This window comes from Hyaena hyaena, unplaced genomic scaffold (assembly GCF_003009895.1).
Source record: "Hyaena hyaena isolate Hyena2069 unplaced genomic scaffold, ASM300989v1 scaffold_120, whole genome shotgun sequence".
Classification (NCBI taxonomy): Eukaryota; Metazoa; Chordata; class Mammalia; order Carnivora; family Hyaenidae; genus Hyaena; species Hyaena hyaena.
Genome location: NW_024080752.1, coordinates 2,499,404 through 2,524,303, shown reverse-complemented (window position 1 = coordinate 2,524,303; position 24,900 = coordinate 2,499,404). Strand labels below are relative to the sequence as shown.

At 37.0% G+C, this 24,900-nt stretch overlaps 1 protein-coding gene across 5 annotated transcripts in view; it reads right to left on the bottom strand.

The window, feature by feature from the left end:
* Positions 1-24,900, bottom strand: part of GABPB1 (GA binding protein transcription factor subunit beta 1) — a 65,468-nt gene that overhangs the window by 10,690 nt on the left and 29,878 nt on the right. For 4 of the 5 annotated variants that reach the window (XM_039237110.1, XM_039237112.1, XM_039237111.1 and 1 more), the window contains 6 exons: positions 20,643-20,750; positions 15,581-15,748; positions 14,286-14,480; positions 12,708-12,855; positions 12,240-12,353; positions 2,050-2,235 (listed from right to left, as the gene is read on the bottom strand). In XM_039237110.1, coding sequence (XP_039093041.1) covers positions 2,050-2,235; positions 12,240-12,353; positions 12,708-12,855; positions 14,286-14,480; positions 15,581-15,748; positions 20,643-20,750 — 919 coding nt within the window. The remainder of the gene's footprint in view (positions 1-2,049; positions 2,236-12,239; positions 12,354-12,707; positions 12,856-14,285; positions 14,481-15,580; positions 15,749-20,642; positions 20,751-24,900) is intronic. The other variant, XM_039237113.1, reaches the window with a different exon arrangement.

The following is a 24,900-nucleotide window of genomic DNA, read 5'->3' as shown; positions in this document are numbered from 1 at the left end:
TAAAAAAAAAAAAAAAAAAAAAGAAATTAACTCAAGAAAAATTGAGAACCTTATATCTGCTTCACTGGACTGTCTTCATAGTCTGTATACATTCATATGTCAGTAACACATTTTTAAATTATGGAGGCTTTAAAAATTTATTTTAACATTTAATAAGCTCTTCTCCTTGCTCTTTTTTTCCCAGAGTTTTCTTATTTTTCTTCCCTCCTCCTCCTCCCATTAATATAAACTTCAAAATCTGTCTGGCCAGTTCCAGGAAAAAAACTGTTAGTCTCTGTTATGAGGTGAATTGTGTCCTCCTCAAAATTCAAATGCTTAAGTCCTAAACCCCAATACCTCACCATATGACTGTATTTGGAGATTGGCCCTTCAAAGAGGTAAATAGGTAAAATGAGGTCATGTGGGTGGGCTGTAATCTGACCTTTAAGAAGCAGGGATTAAGGTACAGAAAACACACACAGAGGGAGGGCTGACTACATGAGGACGCCATAAAAAGGCGGCCATATGCAAGCCAAGGAGAAAGGCCTCAGGAAGAAACCAAATTTGCCAACACCTTGATCTTGGACTTGAAACCTCCAGCATTGTGAGAAGATAAATTTCTGTTGAGTCACTAAGTCTGAGGTAATTTGTTGTGGCAGCCCTAGCAAACTAACATATTCCTTTCTTTTTCATATTACCTTACATTTATAAATTAACTCAGGAAGAATGGAGAGCTTTATAATAGTGAATTTCCCTATCCCAAAACATGATGTTTCTTTACATTTGTTCACAGAATGAGATTAGTGTCTATAATGTCAGGCTTTAGAAGCATTATATCTGCTTGATATAAACAAATACTGTGAAGGTTTTCTTATTTCTATATAATTAGAATTAGTTCCGTGAAGCTCTTTGAAAGCATCCAGGCCTGATCCAAATCTTGGATGAGCCATCAGCAGATTTCTGCACAATAGGAGAGATCTCTGCAGGCTTCACAGATCAGTGGTCTCCTCTTCTCCTACAGTGACAAACTTTTTTCCTGAGACATGGTGACCCTATGGTGCTATACCTCCTCTGTCACTCTAAACCAAACCTGGTTTAGGAGAACTTTTAGCTCCAGGCTTTCCCTTCCCTAATTCCTTCACTGGCCATGAAGGGGCACAGTCTGTGCAATCCTAATTTTCTAAAAGGTTATGCATGTGCACACTGGTTTTGTATGTGTTGGCGTGAGGGGGGGGGAGGTATGGGGGTACATGGCAATGTCTGCTCAGATAGGAGTTTTCTGCACCTTCTCTTTCTGCTTCCTCCAGCATTTATGCACTCCTCTACCTCAGCCCTGCTTATGGCACCTCCTACAAGGACCAGGCTCTGTCTTGGCTGGGACTGTATATTTATGCTAAGTCCTGAGCTCAATCCCTTTTCTTTTCTTTTTTCTTTTCTTTTCTCTTCTTTTCTTTTCTTTTCTCTTCTTTTCTCTTCTTTTCTTTTCTTGATGCACCTCTGTGAGTTTCCATGGCTCTACTGGTCTTAGATGTTTTTGGCAGCACTTAAAATACGGAATTTTGTGGTTTTCTCAGTGTTTAGTGTCACTGAAAATGTAGTTGGGGCTTTTCTTCAATCTTACTACTCTCAGCAGTTCCCAAGGAGAGAAAGAGGGAAATTACAAACAAAGTTGCTAAAAGTGGCCACCACATTCCTACTACAAGTCCTAAATCCAACTTCTTTGTAAGGAACCTTTTCTTATAAGGTATTTTTAAAAGCCTGTAGGATATCTGAATTGCAATAAATGGCATAAGAAATTATTGTCTAAACCATATTCTGAATTATTTATTTAAGCTCATTTTCCAAAAGGAATACTCTGGAGCCAATTCCTCCTTCCACCTGGTATATACTCAGAGAAAGCAAGCTAATTTCAGTAGTAGCCTAATAAGTAGATAAAATTAGCCAATCAAGTCTGTTGCAAAAGGCTGCAAAAATATAATTTAAGGCAAAAATAAATGCTTTGAGAAACATATCACAATTTCCTGAGCATTGAAAATAAGCTCAAACTTTATGCAAATGCCTACTACCAACCTTGTTGTCCATCTGGCATGGTCACAATGATGGGCTGACCTATTCCACTGGTTGGAATGGAGTGCAAATTTCCAAGCTGAATTCCATCTGTAACTATTGTGATGACTTGCTGACCCCCCGAACTAACTACTTGCTGAATTGCACCATCCACAGATTCTGCAGTAACTACCTCCTCCGTAGCCACTACTGGAAAAAAAATATATATGTAAAAATCAGTGAACATATATAAAAGTATGAACAGAAGTTTATTTTTGTTTTGCTACTTTTGCTTTTCCTGATTTCTTACACAGAAAAGTTTTTACATGGTTTTTATTAAATGTAGTGTCCAGTGGTGCTATACATACCTAGAAAAACAATGGACTACCAGTCCCACAATTTACAATTAAATGAGTTCTGATTATGCATGTATATTAAATAATATCTCTTCATTTAGTTATATGAGGTACAAAATTTATAAGATCTCCTAAAATCAGATATAACAAAGGTTACACTTGCTTAATAAAATTCTACAATCCAAAAGAGAATTTTGTAGGTGGTTATACTCCACTTACATTTACATATGAGATGACATACGTTTCTACATTCAATGAAATATGGACATTTGTATTTTTCAAGTAAACAGAATAAGCAGTATTCCCTTTCTGGACTCTGTGAGCAAGGGTTGCCTTGGTAGTCATGGCCTACATGACAGTATGACAGTAAATAATATACTATACTACCATTTATATAAATAAAATCCAACATTGTGTTCTTGATAGAGACTCAGAGAGGATTCTGGCACCTGAAAACAGCACCCATGGCCTTGCTTGGGTAAAGAAATCACAAGTTAATGCTGCCCAAATCCTTTCCCACAGGCAACCCTATGCCCAACAACTGATCCCAAACGACCTACACAGGAACATTCACAGCAGCTTTACTCACAATAGTCAAAAACTTGAAACCAACCAGATATCCATCAAATGTAGAATGGATAAACAGACTTGAGGTAGACTCATACACTGGAACACTGCACAGCAATTAAAATGACTAAATGCAAAACATGGATAAATCTGACAAAAACCATGCTCAGTGATATAAATCAGATGTAAAATATATACTGCAGAATTTAAGAAACAACAGATGTACACAGGGGAAGTAAAAAAAAAAAGGAGAGGGAGGAAATCTTAAGAAACTCTTAACTACAGGGAACAAACTGAGGGTTGCTGGAGAGAGGTGGATGGGGGAATGGGCTAGATGGGTGACGGGTAATAAGAAGGACACTTATCATGAGTACCGGGTGTTGTATATAAGTGACGAATCACTAAATTCTACTGCAGAAACCAATATTACACTATACGGTAACTAACTAGCATTTAAATAAAAACTTGAAACATGAAAAAAAATAAAAATTAAATGAGAAAGGAAAAGAGTTCTATTTGAGTCCAAATTAGGACAAATGCCTGAGATACACAATTTAACAAAGAAGAGAATTTTCCAGTAAAGGAACATGTAGTGCAGGGTTATATATATTTATCATAAGGAAGGATATTCCATAAAGCTATAGACTTCATCTTATGTTTTTCATATGTGGAAGGTTTTGTGACTTTAATCTTATGGGAACCAAGGGGATTGGTTTTTGTTTTTCTTCTCTTTATGCTTGGAATGCTCCTTTTTGGTTATTGTTTTTTAATGAAGCAGATGTACACTGTGTGATTGAGGCAGAGATAGAGCCCATGATTTGAGGTTTTTCTCAGTCATTCTGATGTCAGCAAATGTTAAAGTATAGCTTCCTTGGCAGTCCAGGAAGAAGGCCTACATACATTAAAAGTTGAAAATTTCCTTTCTCGAGTGCTGATGCATAGGGGCACATGTACCTCAATGTTCATAGCAGTACTCTCAACAATAGCCAAAATATGGAAAGAGCCTAAGTGTCCATCAACTGATGAATGGATCAGGAAGATGTGGTTCATCTCTACAATGAAATACATGGCAATGAAAAAGAATGAAATCTGGCCATGTGTAGCAACATGGATGTAACTCAAGGGTGTTATGCTGAGTGAAATAAGTCAGGCAAAGAAGGACAGATACCATGTTTTCACATATAGGAGGATTAGGAGGAACTTACCGGAGGACCATGGGGGAGAAGAAGGGGGAAAAATAGTTGGGGAGAGGAGGGGGAGACAAACTGAAGGCTGATGGGAGTGGGGGAGAGGGGAAGGGGGGTGATGGGCATGGAGGAGGGCACTTGTTGGGACGAGCACTGGGAGTTATATGGAAACCAACTTGACAATAAACTATTTATGAAAAAAAAAAAAGAAAAGAAAATTTCCTTTCTCACTGGAGCATGTTAGACATGTTTAGTCCCTCACTGACCTTACAAGTCCCTACCTTTGGCCACAACAATCAGTATAACCCACCGTGAACCTGAAGTAGTGCCCAGGGTTCTGGCTTTGAAGTCCGAGCAGCCAAGCCCACACTCCTGCCCTGCTTTGGATTTTGTGCCATGTGGCCTTCCAGACCACTGCACTGGACCAGTATGTAGGGCACACTGGCCAGGCCAGCAGTCCACCTCCCCAGGTATGTGGGGTTTATAGCACCATCCTACTGCCACAAAGAGGGAAAGGTGGTGTGAGAGAGGACAAACTGCCTGCCTTGCTCACTTCTTTAGGTCTCGATTTCCTTAGTGGGCTGCTGCAGGAATGTAAGAAAAGTTTGTGTTTTTTTCTCCTTTTAATCTAGCTCATATAAATTTAATTCTTACTCCAGCTGGAAGACCCTGAGGGGTAGAAAAGAAATTTTCCCTCTCTTCTCCTACATGATATTTTAAGTTCATCAAAATATACAATACTACTTTTAAGACTGAGGATTCCCAGAGGGGACGTAGGTTGGGGGACAGCAAAATGGGTAAAGGGGGTCAGTTTTATGGTGATGGATGGTAACTAGCATTTTGGTGGTGATCACTGTGGTGTTTACAGATGTTGAACTATAATGTTGGACACTTACTTGCAAGGTTTATAAAGTTACATCCCAGTATTACCTCAATAATTAAAAAAATAGAAAATATTGTTTTAAAACTCAATAACACAGTTTGGAGCAGCCTTTATAGATTCTAAGAGCTGCTCAAAAAGCTCAGACAAAACTAAGGCTAAGACTATAGTGTCCAAAAAGAGTAATCATTCACATTATATGGCTATCAAGAAACTGAAATGTGGCTGGTTTGAATTGAGATGTTACTTTTGGTATGAAATTCACACTGAATCTCAAAGACAGTATGAAAAAACAATGTAATATATCTTATTAATAATTTTGATTTCTTATAGAAATATTTTGGTTATTTTGGGTTAAATATATTATTTAAAAAACAAAATATATACTGTGTACTTCCCATTTTTGAACTAAACAGTGATTATACAGGAGTAATCACTTTGAGATAATTCAGTAAACTGTACACTTAATGATGTAATCACTTTTCTGTATGCATATTACATTTCAATAAAGAAGCATCAAAAGAAATAATGACAATAATGGATTACAACACAATGAATCTTTAAAAATCCATTTGTCCATAATAATACTTCATGAAAAAGGAAAGGGAGAAAGAAGAAATATCTTCTTAATAGAAGAATGACATACAATTAACAAAATAAGAAAAATTATCATTGTAACCTCTGATATAATAATTGACTCAAGCAAGTGTCACTAATGGATGTTCAAACCACTGAAATGTTCTGAGAAACAAGATATTCATATGTTCTCAAAGTATCACACCGAAGATTAGTAAGAGGAAAATGTGCCTATAAGGATCTGGCAGTAATCACTCTCACCAAGTGGTCATTATCAGGATGGCCTGCCACGTACCTCCTGACATGATGCAATGGGAGATTACAAAATATCACTTGTGTTCTTCCTGGAAATGTATGACCTGCATATACTTATTAAACAAATGAATCTAGAAAGTGAATGAACTAGACAATGGGCATAAACTCTACAAGGATTTCAATGTCAAAATCCTTGGAGAAAAGGGAGAAAAAGGAGGGCAGCCTGGGTGGCTCAGGTGGTTACTCAGGTCATGAACCTGTGGTTACTGAGTTCAAGCCCCATGTTGAGCTCTGTGCTGACAGCTCAGAGGCTGGAACCTGCTTCAGATTCTGTGTCTCCCTCTTTCTCTACCCCTCTCTTATTAGCACTCTGTCTCTCTCTCAAAAATAAACAAACATTAGAAAAGGAAAGGAAAGGAAAGGAAAGGAAAGGAAAGGAAAGGAAAGGAAAGGAAAGGAAAGAAAAAAGAACAGAACAGAACAGAACAGAACAGAAAAGAAAAGAAAAGAAAAGAAAAGAAAAGAAAAGAAAAGAAAAGGGAGGCAGCAGGACTGTCCAAGGTTTGGGGAGACTAAAGAGACACAACAACCAAATACAATGTGTGAACTTTGGATCCTGGATGAAAAATAAACAAACACTTACAAAGGACACTTCAAGGACAACTGAGGAAACTTGAATGTGGACTGCATGTCAGATAATGTTACTAAATTAATGTTGATGTTTTTAGGAAATATAATGGAGCTATGACTATGTATCAGGCTGTCCTTATTCTTGGGAGATATATGAAGAAGTATTTAAAGGTGAAGTGTCATGATATCTGCAGCCTACTCTCAGAAAATTTGGCAAAATAAAAGTGTGTGTGTGTGGATGTGTGTGTGTGTGTGGATGTGTACATGCAGGTATGGCAAGATTTTAACAGTTGGTGAGTACAGGTGAAAGATACAAAGTTATCCCCCAATGTTTCTATGGGTTTGAAAACTGTCAACCCAAAAAATGTTCTAGTATAACTAATTCTGAAAAAAGAAATCACATAAAAACTATTTCTTAATGATATAGGTTTTCTTCATGTATTATTTGAGGCAACAGTTTATAGAAAGAGTAAGTAAATAAATCCATTCTCTCCGGAAGTCCTATTACCTACCATTCAGAGGCACAGTTGCTCTAAAACATGCTAAGTTACTACCAACTCCCAGTAGAACATCATGGGTATCAATGAGCTCCTTTTTTAAAAAAGGCAAGGTAAGTATTGGGATCCTAGTTTTCAAAGATGTGCTCGTGACATGGCGACAGACTTGGCTGCCACCCGGTTACTCTGTTACTTGATAATCAAGGGTCACGATACAAACTGCAGAAGATAATACTGAAAATACAAAAACAAAACAAAACAAAAACAGAAAACCTTTATGCTTTGAGTTCTCTCATTTTTGTTTCTCTTAAACTATAATTAGGCTTTATCACCAAGCACTTAAGAAAATTTCAGGAAGAGAATTATAAAATGAAATGTAGGCCATAGTAATATATTCAAAAGAACAACTACTAAGGTTTTCAAACACATTAACTGTTGCTTTGATTTTTAAAAAAATATATCCATATGAAAAAGAAATGTTCACTCTGGTTGAATGCTAGCTACAAGTAGTAAATACTTTAAAGCATAACCATATGCAGGAAATTTCTTAGATCACACACAATCAAGAACTTTCATCTTTGCAGTATTTGCAATGACTGTCATTAAAATAAGAGTTCTTCCCTTTCATCTAAAGAGTTTTCTTTTTAAGTTTTACTGTGGTAAGAAATTTAAGAAAAAATTATAAGGAAACCAATTATGTAAGAAGACAAAGTGTCCCTCAGAAACCTTAAGAACAACCCAACAGTGAAATGGTGAAACATGTAAGAATAAAAGAGAAATCCTAAAAACTTTAAAAAGAGTGTTATTTAAAATATATACAGGGGCACCTGGGTGGCTCAGTCGGAGGAGCATCTGACCTTGGCTCAGGTCATGATCTCACAGTTTGTGAGTTCAAGCCCCACATCTGGCTCTCTGCTGGCTCTGTGCAGAGCCCGCTTCAGATCCTATCTCACCCTGCCCACACCTCTGCCCCTCCTCCACTTATGCTTTCCCCAAAATACATAAATCTAAAAAAAATACACACACACACACACACACATACCTCTAAATGTAAAACCCCTGAATAAAAAATTAAGTATAATATTTACTGGTCTAAATCAAAAGTCAGGTTGTAATTAATATACAAGGAGAGCCTAGATAACCCACAGCATCTTTGAAAATATCTGAGCTCTCTTGTTCAATAAGACTTCTTAATTATAACACCATAAAATCCAAATAAGACAGAGAAAAAAATGTCTTTAAGATGTTCTATGGATTGAAAATTCTACATATAAATATTTCAACACTAGAAACTATGCTCACCGAAAATATTTCAAAGGCATTTGTGCCTATAATTCAACGTGAAATTAAAATCAAAAAAGTAAAACCAAAACAATCTTATGAAGCCCAGTAACTTAACCCTTAAAGCCAATTCACTTTTACAGACCTAGTTTAGGAACAGTAGAAAAACAATGTGCAAAGGGGACCTGATTCAAATGTCACTACTGGGAGAAAGGAAGGAAAGAGCCATCATGTGCAGTATACCTCTAGAAAAACATCTTAATAAAAACGAACAGAAGTTGCTCTAAAGACAAAAAGAAGGGTGGCACAGATGTCTATTTAATCAAGAGATTATATAGCTGGGCCACAAAAAACAATAAGGCTTAAGCAAAAAGAATCAATATAGAACCTCAGGCTATAGCCAAAAAATAGTGTTTTATGAAAGAGTTTTAAAAGGACAAGACAAAGTACACTACAGCCGTAAGGCCTACATCTAACCAATCAAAACTTCCCATTCTACATCCCAAAGAATTCTGAAATTTATTCACTTCTTATCTCTTTGCCAATTCCTAACCCATGCTACTATTATCTCTTCATCTTTTCCCCAGCTAACTGCATCAGATTCCTAACTGAACTCCCTTTCAGAGACTGAAAAAGTAATAATCATTTTAAAAGTCCTTTATCTTTTTTCAAGTTTCTTCATCCATTCTGAAAAAGAGAGAGAGAGAGAGAGAGAGAAAGAGCACAGCATGGAGGGGGCAAGGGGTGGAGAAAAAGAATCCCAAGCAGGCTCTATGTTGTCAGCACAGAGCCCAAGACAGGACTTGAACCCTCGAACCGCGAAACTATGACCTGAGCTGGAATCAAGAATTGGGTGCTTAAACAATTGAGCCCCCAGGTGCCCCAAAAATCCTTTATAGGGGCGCTTGGGTGGCTCAGTTGGTTAAGCGTCTGACTTTGGCTCAGGTCATGATCCCACAGTTCGTGGGTTTGAGCCGTACATTGGGCTCTGTGCTGACAGCTAGCTCAGAGCCTGGAGCCTGTCTTTGGATTCTGTATCTCCCTCTCTCTCTGACCCTCCCCTGCTCATGCTGTCTCGGTCTCTCTCTCTGTCTCTCTCTCCCCCTCTCTCAAAAATAAATAAAAAACATTTAAAAAATGTTTTTAATCCTTTATAATCTTACTTTCAACCACCACGAGTTACTCTCCCACTCACGGGACTTAGCCACACTGGCCTCTGAAGTCCCCTTACAAACTCTGTCCTGCCTCAAAAGCTTTAAGTGTGTCCTCTTCCTCAAATACTCTTCCCCCAATGCTTGCTCACTGATTCCTACTTAATCTTCAGCTTAAATATCTCCTTCAGGGAAGATCCTCTGACCCACGAGACTAGGTTAAAATCCTGCATTCTTGGGGCACCTGGGTGGCTCAGTCGGTTGAGCGTCTGACTTCGGCTCAGGTCATGATCTCACGGTTCGTGGGTTCGAGCCCTGTGTCAGGCTCTGTGCTGACTGCCAGCTCAGAGCCTGGAGCCGGTTTCAGATTCTGTATCTCCCTCTCTCTCTGACCCTCCCCGCTCATGCTGTCTCTCTCTCTCTCTCTCTCTCAGAAATAAATACAACATTAAAAAAATTTTTTTTAAAAATCCGCCATTCTTATATGTATCACTAGTGACAGTTATGATAAAATAACTTTTACTGTCTTGTTCTACCAAAAGACTACATGTTCCATAAAGCTTGGGATTGTATCTGATTGTTTACCATTTTCTATCTAGCACCATGCAGAGTAACCAAGTGATAAGAGATGTTCAACAAAAACCTGTTCAATGCATGAATACTTTCTCATTAAAAATGGATAGCTGTTTAAAAACAAGTGGAAATTTGGGCACAAGAACAGTTTTCTGTGCAAGAACAGTGACTCCTTTAACACAAAACATAATCTATCCCTCCATGGATTTTTTATTGTTTGTACATTTTTGTTTTGTTTTAAAGCAGAAAGAAAGGGAGTAAGGATGTGAGTTTCCTGGAGTTTTTATTTTTTTTTAACAGAAAATACCTATAACACAGTGGCTTATAAGCTTTGGTAAAAAAGACGGGATAACATAACTGCCTCTGCTTATTAATAAATACAGTGTACTACATGGCGGTGGTTTTCCTCATGGGGCAAAAGGCAGCTGCAAACTCCAAATAGAAAATTTTTTCACTTTTCTATATCCTCATTTTGGAATAACTTCCAAATGGACTGGAATGAGTTCTCATGTATCTAAATACCCTAACTCCTCATCCATTAAAGAAGGACATAGCAGCAAAACACTTATTTCAACAGACTGGTTCAACAGACACACCTCACAAGTAGAAGCAAGAATGGTGATGCTTTTGTTTGGTATAAGACAAAATGACAATCACAGAAATAGTTATTCTTATCACAAGCCAAATGATAAATATTCTAGAAGAGACCAGTCCACTGATTACCAAAAAACTGCAGTCACACACATACATACAACTTGGGAATCAATCAGACCTTGAGCATAAAACTCCTCTACCACTTAATGGCCATGCTATTTTGGGCATAATTATTTAACCTCATGAATCTCAGTTTCATCATATATAAAATGCAAGCACTATTTCCCAGATCCTAACTAGGATGTCCTTAAAAAAATATACACATAAACATTTTCTAAAATTGGGATGAGACTGATAATTGATGTTAAAAGAAACTGAGTAGTCAAGAAATAATTAGCTTGAGCATGTAGAAATGAGCTGTCAGAAGGTATTTCTTTATCTGATTTCACACCTCAGCTGAGTTATTTACACTGGTGGCAATGTACTCACCTGAACTTTAACTTAATTCAAGCTCTTAAAATATCTTCAAAATGATTCCACTATGATATAGCATTAAAATGAAAAACTACTGCACTCACAAGATTGTATGTCACATACAAGTCACCTGAAATTCCTAATCTCTCAGACTAGACCATATAGAACATTTTCTTTTTTTTTTTTTAATTTTTTTTTTAAATGTTTTATTTATTTCTAGGAGAGACAGAGAGAGACAGCGTGAGCAGGGGAGGGTCAGAGAGAGAGGAAGTCACAGACTGAAACAGGCTCCAGGCTCTGAGCTGGCAGTCAGCATAGAGCCCGATGCGGGGCTCGAACCCACGAACCGTGAGATCATGACCTAAGTGAAAGTCGGACGCTTAACCAGCTAAGCCACCCAGGCGCCCCTAGAACATTTTCAAAAGTAGAAGTTAAAGAAGGTGGTATAACTAATTCATGGAGCCAAATATCTAATGTCAAAATTTCAGATGACCTTCAAGAACACCTGCTTAATTTTCAGAGATATATATACTTTAAAGACAATAAATTTTAAGTTTAACCAAATAGAAACCACCAATGAATTAATTTTCTTTGCTATGTTCATGCAATGACAAAGATGCTAAGGAGATCTAGGTATAGGCTATAAAAGCAACATATCAAGAGAGATTCTGAAAAATCTCAAGACTACCAAATATAAAGGCACAGATTCAAACAGTGATTATGATGCTGAAGAAAGATAAATGTTCATTATTACTAGTTAGTAAAGAGAGAGAGACAGAGAAACAGAGAGAGAGACAGAGAGAGGAGAGGTAGGTACATTTTTCCCCCTGAAAAAAAATACATCTTTCAATCAGGAACACCTTAATGAGTCAAATCCAGTAATACAGGTCTTCAAGCTTTTTGGTGAGAATTCAATGAGATCATAAGTAAAACATTTACCATGGTACATAGCATACACAGTAAGCATTCAATGACTTGTTGTTATTTTTATTACTGATCACAATTTGAAAAAAACACTAATTTAAATAATGACTGACAACAAATTATACCCTCCTGTCCTGACCCCCCTGTCTTCATTCACATGGCCATGATCTAAAATCTGCTCACTTTCACCTTTTATATTATCTTCCTAACCTTTGTAAATATTCAAGTCTCCAATCTTTTAATGTACGCATTTGACTAGTTTTTCTAACCTGGAGTTTCTGAAGAATTGGACAACGGAGCAGACGCTTCAGCTAAGGCAGCTAATGTAGCTAATACTGATGTGGAAGAGTTCCCAAACTGAACAGCTGATACACCTGTTTCATCTACAAGAAAAGAGAAAATCGATTTTTAAGAATTTTAATTTTAAAGGCGCGTAATTCTACTGTATTTTTCTGATATTCTATTTTGCTTTATTCAATTCTTTAATGAAGCTTGGATAATAGTTTTGGGAAAAAACAAGCTCCGATGGCATTAGTTTTTGAAAGATAATATTGCAGTGCATTTTACAATATCATCTTTCATTATTTTGTCTCATAAAAATATTTTTTTGCCAATACCAAAGAAAACCAAGGTGACTGATATACTCTTACCCTCATTCTCCAACAGTCTTTTCATAAAAGGAGGAATACCTACTAAAGCATAACATCCCAACAGCTATCCTATATGCATCTCAATACCTGTTGCCTTGGATGAATTTTCTGAAGATACCAGACCTGTTAGGTTCACCACCCCTCCAGGTCCGATGATAAACTGTGGTGTGGCAGCATGTATCGTCACAGTGTCAGGACTCTCGGGGTTTGTGTTGATTTGGTTCTGCATAGCAATCTAGGGGCCAAATCAACACAGTGTTTTCAGAATTACAACTGGAACATACAGCACAGAATCTCAGTGCAGTAAAAACAGAAAGGAAATGCTAAAATTTAAGAAGAATCCTACAATACAAATGGAAATCTTTGTATACGATCTACCAAGAGTATAGTGGTAAACCAGAGACAGAAATTTACATCCTAATACCCGTTAGGTAAAGCAGTAAAATCCCATGAGCAAAGAAAAGAATATCTGAAAGGCTTTTATAGAACACAGTTGCTATTTTGCTACTCTGTGGCTATAGAAATTACTTAAATTATTTCCTCTACTATATTCAGCAATATATAACACTATACATATAAAGCATGTCCTTCCCAGGGCACTTGTTATGATGAGCACTGGGTGTTGTATGTAAGTGACTGAATCACTGAATTCTACTCTTGAAACCAATATTGCATTGTATGTTAACTAAATAAAATTTAATAAAAATTTGAAGGGAAAAAAATAAATAAAGCATGTCCTTTCCAATTAATTGTTCTTCATCTTTAACTCGGGTCCCCAAATTGCACTCCAAGGAGTAAAAGATTGAAAGAGGCACCACAAAATTCATTCTCCTGAACATATAACATCTTTTCAGTAGAGTCAGAAGGGTGTTAAAGAAAAGTTCTACTGGGAAGGAGAACAAGAAGATAAGCAAGAGGTTGTGAGTAAAGAAGAGAATTTTTATATCAATGTTGTGTAGCTAAAGAAAAGAGGCAATACTGGTTATTAAAAAAAAAATAAAAACTGTCTAGGGGCACCAGGGAGGCTCAGTTGGGTAAGCATCTGACTTTAGTTCAGGTCATGATTGCACAGTTCAGGAGTTCAAGCCCCACATCAGGTTCTTTGCTGACAGCTGAGAGCCTGGAGCCCGCTTCGGATTCTGTGTCTCCCTCTCTCTCTGTCCCTCCCCCATTCATGCTCAGTCTCTCTCTCTCTCTCAAAAATAAATAAACATTAAAAAAATAACTTGCCCAAAAGCCATAAATAATTAGACTCACAGATTTTTTTGAGGATGATGAAAAATAAAAGAAACCAATCAAAATGATAGAGATTGAATCAATTACTCAGGGGGCAATGTTATAGGAACTAAAGAAAATTTTTACTGAAGTTTAACATATTTTGAAAAACCACATGGTATCCAAATATGCAATAAAAATAATTCATAGAATAAAATGTCTAGAACAGAAATTCAGGAACTTAAAAATACAGAAAGTAATCAGCATATTTAATCTTCTAATGTTACATGTAAAGACTATGGTCATACAATCAGAAAGTGAACAAAGAGGAAGTAAAAGAGAAAAGGACTGTCTACAACTAAGTCCAAAATGAAAAGCTAAATGCTAAATAGCTCAAATCACCACAAGACAGAGATCCTTTTATTTTCTCAAATTAAAGCCAAAGATTACCTGTAATATCTCTGCCAAATCTTCATTCCCATTGTCTATTGAAATATCAAATGCAGTTTTACAAAATTTACTTTGTGTGTGTACATCAGCACCATATTTGATTAAAAGTTCCACCACTTCTTGATGATTGTGTTCCGTGGCCCAATGTAGAGCTGTCATCTTCAACATGTCCTTTGCATTAACATCAGCACCATGCTATAAAAATATTGCAAAATAAGATATTTCTACATATGAAATATAAAGAATTCCAAATAGGAAAATAGTAGCCACTATGCTTTAAAACAAGAATCTGCTACTAACATGATCAGCTCTCTATTTTTTGTGTTGAATAATCTGTATCTTCCAAGAATCTCCACATACCTGTCAGTTAATCAGTTTTCTATCATGCTAACATTCCCAATTGTTTTCCTTCTAAATTCATAAGAATGAAGCATTGATTTTTTCACTAACCCAGCAGTAAGCATCACGGGACAGAATGGAATAGGAAGTGAAGGAAAGCATTCCTCCAAAACCCTCTTTAACTCTGGTCCCTTATTTATACAGAAATATTCTCTGCTTTCAAAACCAGCAAAATATAAAAAATTTAAAAGGACCTATCAGGGATGTACTATCCAATATGGTAGCCACTAGACACATGTGGCTATTAAGCACTTGAAATATGGCCAGACCCAATAGGGATATACTATGTATGTAAACACACACTGGAATTCAAAGACTTAACACCAAAAAAAGGATGTAAAACAACTCATTAACAATTTTTATATTGATTTCATGTTGAAATGATAATATTTGTATATATGAAGTTAAATAAAATATACTAAAATTAGTTTTTACTTTTTTTAATGTAAGTAACAGAAAATCTAGAATTAGATGTGATCATATTTGTGGTATTTACAGTGTATGTCTTTTGGATAGGCTGATCTAAAGGCTACAATAAAAATCCTTATTTATATTATTTCTTTGTTAATCATCCAAGCCTTATTATGTTTCCTTCCACAGCATTTTAACTGTGTCAAGTAAGACAAAGCCATAGTCCCTCATCATAGTGGAAACCAAGGTCTAAAAAATCAACTGTCTGACTTAATTAAGAACAAGCCTAGAGGAAGTTCTTTTTCTCCCAAAAAGGAAAGCTTTAAGATAATTTTCATTTGATGGGCTTACATACAAAAAAAAAATGAGATGACATAGAAAAAAAATAGACATTTAATACAACTAGTTCCTTTCTCACTCTTATAAAACCATAAATCCTTCGAAGGCTTACTTTCAAAAGCAGAGTGCAAAAAGAGAACACATACCTTAAGCAAAACCTCTACTATGCTGGCATGGCCCTCAGAAGCTGCCATGTGTAATGGCGTTCGGTCCACTTTGGTTCTCGCATCCCTGCTTACACCAGCTCGGAGTAGTACTTCTGTGGTGGAGTAATGCCCATACTGTGCTGCCAGATGAAGTGGAGAGGTTCCCAGCTATAGAGAAAGAAAAAATATCCACGTTTATGAACATTTTTAATATACTTCTATTACTATCTTCTAGTTTATATTTTGTTAACATAACAAACAGATTATATTATCTGTTTACAGAGTAACTCAAAACTCAAGAAAATAATTTATGCTTACCACATTTTCTTTACAGAGACCTTCAAGAATTCCCATACATTTCTCGATGAGGAAGAAAAGTCAGAACTTCATTTAATTCAAACATACTTTTTAATTTTTTAACAGATAAATAGCATGAACAAAATTAATTTCATCAGGAATTAGAGATAATTAGGGTTTGAGAAATTTTTCTGAGTACTGGAATGTTTTCTGCATACCAATCACACAAAACTAATTTTCATCTATGAAATTCATATCAAATAAATATAATACATAGATTTTGCATTAAACTGTTTTTATAGAACTTAAAAAATAAATTTATTAAAGCAACTCAGTTATCTTTTCAAAGAAGTTCATATAATCATTTTTCAAGGGAAAAACCTGCTGAGGTATACTTGCCAAAGCTAAGACAGGACAGACCCAAAACAGAGCACAGTTCCCCTGAAACTGGTTACCTGTGGTATAGCCACTACATTAACACTAAATTCACAGTATGCAGGGGATGTACTAAAATATAAGTGAAGAAGAGCCTTATCAGAGGCATACATTTTAATAGGTGAAAATCAGAATTAACTTACATGCCATTTAGAGGCATAGAAAGTCCCTATTAATTCTGATTACCAAAGCACTGATGTTCCAAAGAACCAAGATAGTTCACTAGAACATGAAATTTGTGAAGATCACTACTATAAAACAGCAAGTAAGGTTTCTGTAAAAGCATTTTCCATGGCAAGCACTATTCAAGAGTTTCTTTGGGGAACATTCTTTTTTTTTTATTTTTATTTTAGAAAGAGAGAGCATACACACGAGTGAGGGAAAAAGAGAGAATCCCAAGCAGACTCCACATTCAGTGAGAAGCCAGATGCAGGGCTCAATCCCTCAATCCTAGGATTAGGACTTGAGCTGAAATCAAGAGTCAGACCTGCAACTGACTGAGCCACCTGGGTGTCCCAATTTGGGAAGTATTCTTATAAGTTCAATGGCTACATCACAGACTATGTACATTTTCAAATTTACTAAGCACTTGCCAAACTGTCCTCCAGAATGTTTATACCCATTTACACATATCCTCACCAATGTCTGAGACTGCTAAGCTTTTTTGTCTCATCTGCTAGATATGTAATAGCATTTCATAATTATACTTTGCATTTGCCTAATTATTAATGTAGTTGAGCATCTTTTCACATTTATTGGTCATCTAAACTTTCTCTTTGGTGAAGTACCTTAACAAATCATTTGCCCCGTCTTCTTTGCCTTGTGTGTCTTTTTTATTGCTGTCATGGGAATTCATTATGTATTATGGATACTAACCCTTCTTAAGATCCTTTGGTCTGTGGGGTGCCTGGGTTGCTCAGTCGGTTAAATTTGACTCTTAATTTCAGTTCAGGTCATGATCTGACAGTTTGTGGGTTTGAGTCCCACATCAGTGTCAGTGTAGACTGACAGTGTGGAGCTTGCTTGGGATTCTCTGTTTCCTTTTCACTCTGCACTCCCCTACTCCCATGCACACACTCATCCTCTCTCTCTCCATCAAAAATAAACATTAACAAAAACTTTTTTTAAAGACCCTTTTGTCCTGATACACTATACTATTGCTATGATGTGTTTAGATATATTTTTTTTAATTTTTTTTTTAATGTTTTATTTATTTCTAGGAGAGAGAGACAGCGTGAGCAGGGGAGGGTCAGAGAGAGAGGGAGTCACAGACTGAAACAGGCTCCAGGCTCTGAGCTGGCAGTCAGCACAGAGCCCGACGCGGGGCTCGAACCCACGAACCGCGAGATCATGACCTAAGCGAAAGTCGGACGCTTAACCGACTAAGCCACCCAGGCGCCCCAGATATAGATTTTCTTAACTGATCCTCCTAGAGATTAGTTGAACTACTTGAATCTGAGCTGCCATCTTTCACCAGTTCTGGAAGAATTCTCATCATTATCTCTTAAAATTATTTCATCCCTCTTCTCACTCTCCTTGTGGATTTTTGATCAGATATATTAGACTTTTGCATACCAGCCTTCCTGACTTCTGAGATCTTAAATTTTCTATTTTTCTGCACTGGATTTTTTCATTTCTTTCAGTTATTAACCTTCTCTTTAGCTGTTCATAAGCTATTAAAATCTTATCTAGAGGGGTGCCTGGGTGGCTCAGTCAGTTAAGCATCCAACTTCTTCTTCTTTTTTTTTTTTTTTTATTTCTAGGAGAGAGAGACAGTGTGAGCAGGGGAGGGTCAGAGAGAGAGGGAGACACAGACTCTGAAATAGGCTCCAGGCTCCGAGCTGGCAGTCAGCACAGAGCCCGACGCGGGGCTCGAACCCATGAACCGCGAGATCATGACCTAAGTGAAAGTTGGACACTCAACCGACTAAGCCACCCAGGCGCCCCAGCATCCAACTTCAACTCAGGGCAGGATCTCATGGTTCGTGGGTTCGAGCCCTGTGTCAGGTTCTGTGCTGACAGCTTGGAGTTTGGAGCCTGCTTCAGATTCTCTCTCTCTCTCTCTCTCTCTCTCTCTGCCTTACCCCTACTCACACTCTGTCTCTCTTTCTCTTTCAAACATAAATAAGTATTAAAAAAATTTTTTTTAATAAAAATCAAGCAAGCAGGCAAGGAAGCAAGCTCAGGTCATGTGAAATCAAGCCCCACATCAAGCCCTGCGTCAGACTCCAAGCTAACAGCACAGTGCCTGCTTGGGATTCTCTCTCTTCCTCTCTCTCTCTCTCTGCCCCTCCCCTGCTCACATGGGCACATGCGAGCATGCTCGCTTGCACACTCGCTCTCGCTCTCTAAATAAATAAATAAATAAACAAGCAAATAAATCCTTGGCAGTCTGCTTCTGGTACTAGTTGTTTCAGTGAATTATTGTCCAAGTTGCCTGTGTCCTTGTGCATTTAGTTATTTTTGACTGTTCATTTTCTTTGGAATTTCATTTGTGGATACTACGATGAAGGTAGGTTCCCCAGAAAGAATATTAATTTGCTTCTTCCAGGAACCTGGGGTAACCTCAGTCCAAAAATCACATTTTTCAGTGTACAGCTTTGCAGAATGCACAAGAACTTATGAGTTCAGGTGACAAATGTGTCCAAGGGATGCCTGTGATTCCAAATCCTCATCAGTATATTTTTTTCTTTCCATTTGGTGACGTGTTCCAAGTCAGTTTATTTTCCTCTCAGTACCCAAAGAACAGGGCAAGGGCAGGGGCAGGGGCGGAACCAGGTAGGAAGAGGGGGAGGGTATTTCTGACTTATGCTTACACAGAAGGTGCATCTCTTTGGGATTCCAGAATTATGAGGAGAGGATTTCTTAGGCGACTTCTATGAGCAGTCTCAGGTCTCTGTCTTCAGTAACCAAGTGACGTTGACAACCAACAGGTAAATTCGCTGAGTTTAGCTATTTTAATTTTCTTAGGGTCAAAATTCTCTGGGTTCTGGTGTTCACTTAGTTTTTCAGGTTAATAATTCCTTATTTTCTTTTTTTGTAATTTTTTTCTAACATTTATTATTGAGAAACAGAAAGAGGCAGAGCATGAGCATGGGAGAGGCAGAGAGAGGGGGAGGCACAGAATCTGAAGCAGGCTCCAGGCTCTGACCTAGCTGTCAGCACAGTGCCCGACATAGGGCTCGAACTCACAAACTGTGAGATCATGACCTGAGCCGAAGTCAGACGCTTAACCAATGGAGCCACCCAGGGGCCCCAATAATTCCTTATTTTCTTTCTAACTCATTAGTGCAGTAAAGAAGATTTTTTTAAACAGTTAATCAAAAAAGTCTATCATTTAAAGAGACAGATGCTGAAATATTTATGGATGAAATAAATTACTTCATGGAATTTGCTTTAAAATAATACAGAACAAAAAGTGGATGAAGTTATAGAGGAAGCGAGATTCATCGTGATTTGGTAATTTTTGAAGTTGGCTGAAAGGTATGCAGGGACTCAAAAATGTTTGAAATATTCCATAATAAAAACTTTTTTGTTTTATTTTGTTTTTTATGAAAAATATAAAAGAATAGGACAAGTAGGCAAGAAACAACAAAATAAAAAATCTGGAATTTTTAGTTGTTCCCAGTTAGGCAGATTAATCCAGATTCCTAACCCTTCATAATCCTAAAACCGTCTCTTTTGACTTACCCCAAGAATTAAGTACAGTTATAGTTTTTGTCTTCCTCACAATTGCCTTCTGTACTTACTAGGAACATGTTCCCCCCACTCCTTTCTTCCTCTTTGGTCATGTTTGCAATAGTGTTACAAGTATCAATTGAAATACAAATATTTTTCCTTTTTAAAAGCAATTATGACATTAACCTCAATCTTTATCTGTTCTTTTCTGAATTATAAATTCTACCTGTGCTATTTATGAGCTTTAAATTAAATTCCAAGCAGCTACATTTTATATTCAACCTACAATATTGAACTCCATAGTTTAAAAGAAAAACAGTTTTGTGGACAGAATATCTGGATAAGGTTGTCATATATATATATGACATAAAGATACAAATCATTTCCTTTAAATGACAGCTATAATTCTAAAAGTACAAATTTGCAAAAAAATTTTTGTTACATATAAATATAATACTGAATTTATCTAGAAAAAAACTAAACAGAAGGAGGGGGTAGGGGGATGGAGGGGGTTGGCGGAAGGGGAGGGAAAGGAGGAGGAGGAGGAGGAAGAGAAGGAGAAGGAAGAGGAAAAAAAGGAGGAGGAAGAAAAGGAGGAGGAGGAGGAGGAGGAGGAGGAGGAGAAAAAGAGCACATTAAAATCATTTTTTACCCAGTCTGTAGTAAAAGGAGCTCCATTTGCCATCAAAATACGAACTTCATCATCTTGACCTGCTCGTGCTGCTTCTAAAAGCTTCTTTCCCAAATCTACCAGGGACATCTAAAGAAAACAAAGATGAACTTAACATCCCTCTTCATATATTATGACATGATTATTTTTCTTGTATTTTTATTAATACCATTTCTCAAGTATCCCTCTAAAAGTCTGTGAAGTGGTTAATCTGCAACTACAGATCACACAAAAGCAATTTATACTTGAATTTTGGGAACATATATTTCCTTTCTCATTAAGTTTTTACCTAGCACAGTAAAATTAGTTTGGATTCTCCAAATATAGCTGGTAAAGACAGGTGAGGTAAGCAGCAGAGAAGGCTTGTCTAATACTCAGGACTGGCAAGAAACTGTTTTCACTGGAGTAGCCACAGCAATTAAGTTTTTCATAAAAGTAAACAGAAATAAGGTACAAGATACCATCCTCTGTAGCTGATCCAAATTAAAACAAATATGTCATGGGGCACCTGGGTGGCTCGGTCAGTTAAGCGTCGGGCTTCGGCTCAGGTCATGATCTCACGGTTCGTGGGTTCAAGCCCTGCATCAGGCTCTGTGCTAACAACTAGCTCAGAGCCCGGAGCCTGTTTCAGATTCTTTATCTCCCTCTATCTCTGACCCTCCCCTGCTCACGCTGTCTCCCTCTCTCTCTCTCTCAGAAATAAATAAAACATTAAAGAAATTTTTTTAAAAATAAAATAAAATAAATATGTCATAACAGCTTTTTGCAATGGTAAATTAGTAGATGTGTTCAGAACTTAAAAGTAATATTTTCAGTCACTGCACAGTCTATATACATTCAAGTTCTTCCAGAAAAGGACACAATTCACATTCAAAGAAAATGCTGAAAAGAAAGCTGAACGGTATTATCATTAGACTACATGTCTCACTGAGGAGCTAGAAAGTTAAGTATACTTTGTATCTTATATTCAAGATACCTGAAAAGACTAATGTCACAGGCCAGGGTGTGTAAAAGTGTGTAGGGGTGTGGGCGTGGAGGTATGTGGGGAGTGTATCTTCTTGAATAATAAATACTGAAATACATGTTAGGGGAAAATCACAGAAGAGTACATAAGAAAGATTTAAATGTATCAGAGATGCTCAAATTCAAGGGATGATAGTTCTGAGGAGAAAAAAGTCCCAAATTCAGAGACTATTCAACTGGAAAACTATTCAATGATGCTGACATAGTATCCTGAGGATAGGCAAACAGGTAGAGTTTGAGGCCTAGGAGGAAGGGAAGATATTGAACCCCAGAGATTTACATGAGGAAAAATGTGCCTGTGGTATGAATTTGCCTCAATAAATGAATATCCTTTGAGAGTTGGGTAAGTAGTCAATGGGAAAGAAGTTCTAAGAAGGGGATGTTAGGTTGATTAGTGTATTCCAATCTTGTATGAAGAGGTATTATTCAAGAAGGAGGGCAGGGGTACCTGGGTGGCTCAATCGGTTAGGTATCTAATTTTGGCCCAAGTTATGATCTTGTGGTTTGTGGGTTTGAGCCCCGCTGGGCTCTGTGCTGACAGCTCAGAGCCTAGAGCCTGCTTCAGATTCTGTGTCTCCCTCTCTTTCTGTTGCTCCCCTACTCACACTTTGTCTCTATTTCTCAGGAAATGAATAAACATTAAAAAAAAAAAAGATGAAGGAGGGGAGAGGACTATGTACATGCATACTTCCAGATGATTGAGACACCTGGGTATCTTTTATGAAGTAGTGGTTTAGGGCTTTTTCTCCTTTTTGGAAACTGGGTTGTCTGCCCTTTTCTTAATGATTTCTAAGCATTCATAACATATATTCTGAATATGGGTCCTTTGTCAGATACAATATTTATTATAAATATCTCCCTCCAGAATCCTGATTTCTTGACTCTCCACCCCTTTCTTTTTCTTTGATATATCACATACTATCTTCTATGGGTAGATAATGAAACTTCAATGCATTAAAAAATAAAAATAATTTAAAAAAACAGCAAATGTTTGCCACAATAATGAAAGTAAGAGACACTAATGCTTTAATTATGCAAAAGGTCTGATTCAAAATGAAAAGGGAAAGAAAATAAAGGCCATGGGCACGCCTGGGTGGCTCAGTTGGTTGGGCGGCTGACTTAGGCTCAGGTCATGATCTCACGGTTTTTGGTTTCGAGCCCTGCGTCGGGCTCTGTGCTGACAGCTAGCTCAGAGCCTAGAGCCTGTTTCACATTCTGTTTCCCCCTCTCTTCTCTGACCCTCCGCTGCTCACGCTATCTCTCTCTCTCAGAAATAAATAAAACATTTAAAAAATTAAAAAAAAAATGAAAATAAAGGCCATGAACCCAACAGAACAACAAAGGAAATGACCATATATTTTCCAAAAGAGAAATCAGAAATAATTCATAAGCATAAAAAATGTTCAGTGTCACGAACAGTCAAATAAATGTAAATAGTTTAAAAGTAATTTCTGATACAATCAAGGATGAGTTTAGACTGACACTTCCATATATAGTGACATCTATGTTGATAGCAGTATAAAGGGATCAGTTTTTAAATGTCAATTTGGCAATACATAGAAGTTACCAAAATGTTCAAGCTTAATCACCCAATAAATGATCCCACTTCTGAGAATAAAATAAAAATATACTGAAACAGATCTATCACTACATGTGTTACAAGTAAATCTACATATATATTATCACATTTTTACCATGTGAACAGAGTAGGAAAATTGTGGAATCTAAAAAGAATATGCAGCAACTTAAAATAATAGTTGAAAGCTACATAATAACATTAAAAGGATATGCCACATTAAGTAAAAAGATACAAAACCAATTTTTGAAGGTCAAAATACACAGATAGAGAACAAAACACAGGAAAATATTGTTAGTGATAAGATTATGGGAAATTTTGCCTTCATTTTACAAAATTTCTATAATGTCGCTATATTATCTTCCTAAATCAAAAGTGTTGTGGGGTTTTTTGTTTTGTTTTGTTTTTTGTAGTGGCTCAGTCAGTTGAGCATCAGACTCTTGATTCTGACTCAGGTTGTGATCTCACTGGTTCATAAGATCAAGCCCAGCCCTGGACTCTGCATTGACAGCACAGAACCTTCTTGGGATTCTCTCTCTCTTTCTTTCCCTTTCTCTCCCTCCTCCCCTGCTCACACATGCATGGCTCTCTTTCTCACACACTCTCAAAATAAATAAACATTTAAAAAAAGTTTTTTTTAAGGGACAAATTACATTGTATGACTATCAACTAAGTGAATGCTAACATTAAGGAAAGTTATATACTACTGACTTACTAAACAGGAAGAGTGGAAAAAATAAAGAAAATGTTGGTATTGGGTACCTAAAGTAGTAAACTTACTGATCTGCTTACAAGATTTACAAAAAAACAGTGATGCATTTGAATAAATCAACTTCTCCCATAATTCATGATTCTGTAATTGTCTTAGTTATTCAAAACATATCATATTTAAGGACTCAGGATACTTAAGTTATTGTGGTTTTAAAATCCCATGAGCAGGGCTCCTGGGTGGCTCAGTTGAAAGCACCCGACTTTGGCTCAGGTCATGATCTCATAATCTACATGCTGGAGCCCTGCATCAGGCTCTGTGCTGACAACTCAGAGCCTGAAGCCAGCTTCAGATTCTGTATCCCTTTCTCTCTGACTCTCTCTCTCTCTCTCTCTCAGAAATAAACATTAATTTTTTTTTTAAATAAAATAAAACTCTATGAGCAACTTTGCTGTATAGTAGATAAATGTAGCTGGATACTTTTGAACCAGTGGGTCTCAAAATGGTAGCAGCAATGGCCCCTAGAGGGCCCTTTGGATATATATGGAGGCATTTTGGGGATTGATGCAGGGCACAGTAGGGTGAAAGCTCTACTACCATTTAATGGGCAAGGGTCAGGGATATTAGAGGTTCAGCAATTCAGGAAACAATTCTGTATGGCAAAGAATTGCCACATGTTCTGGGTGACTTTCAAAAGCTCCACTGAATATATCTAAGGATAGAACTTAACTAATATGTAAATAAAATATATTTTTCCACAGTTTATAATGTAGCCCAAATTTCTCAGAGGGCAACCATACAATAAATCTATTTGTTTTGTTCAGAACTTACTAAGAATTGTTTACCATTTTGGAAAATCATATCATCCATGTCAATACCACTTGGGTATCTGGAATCACCAATATAAAACACTATCAATCAAGCTTTCACAG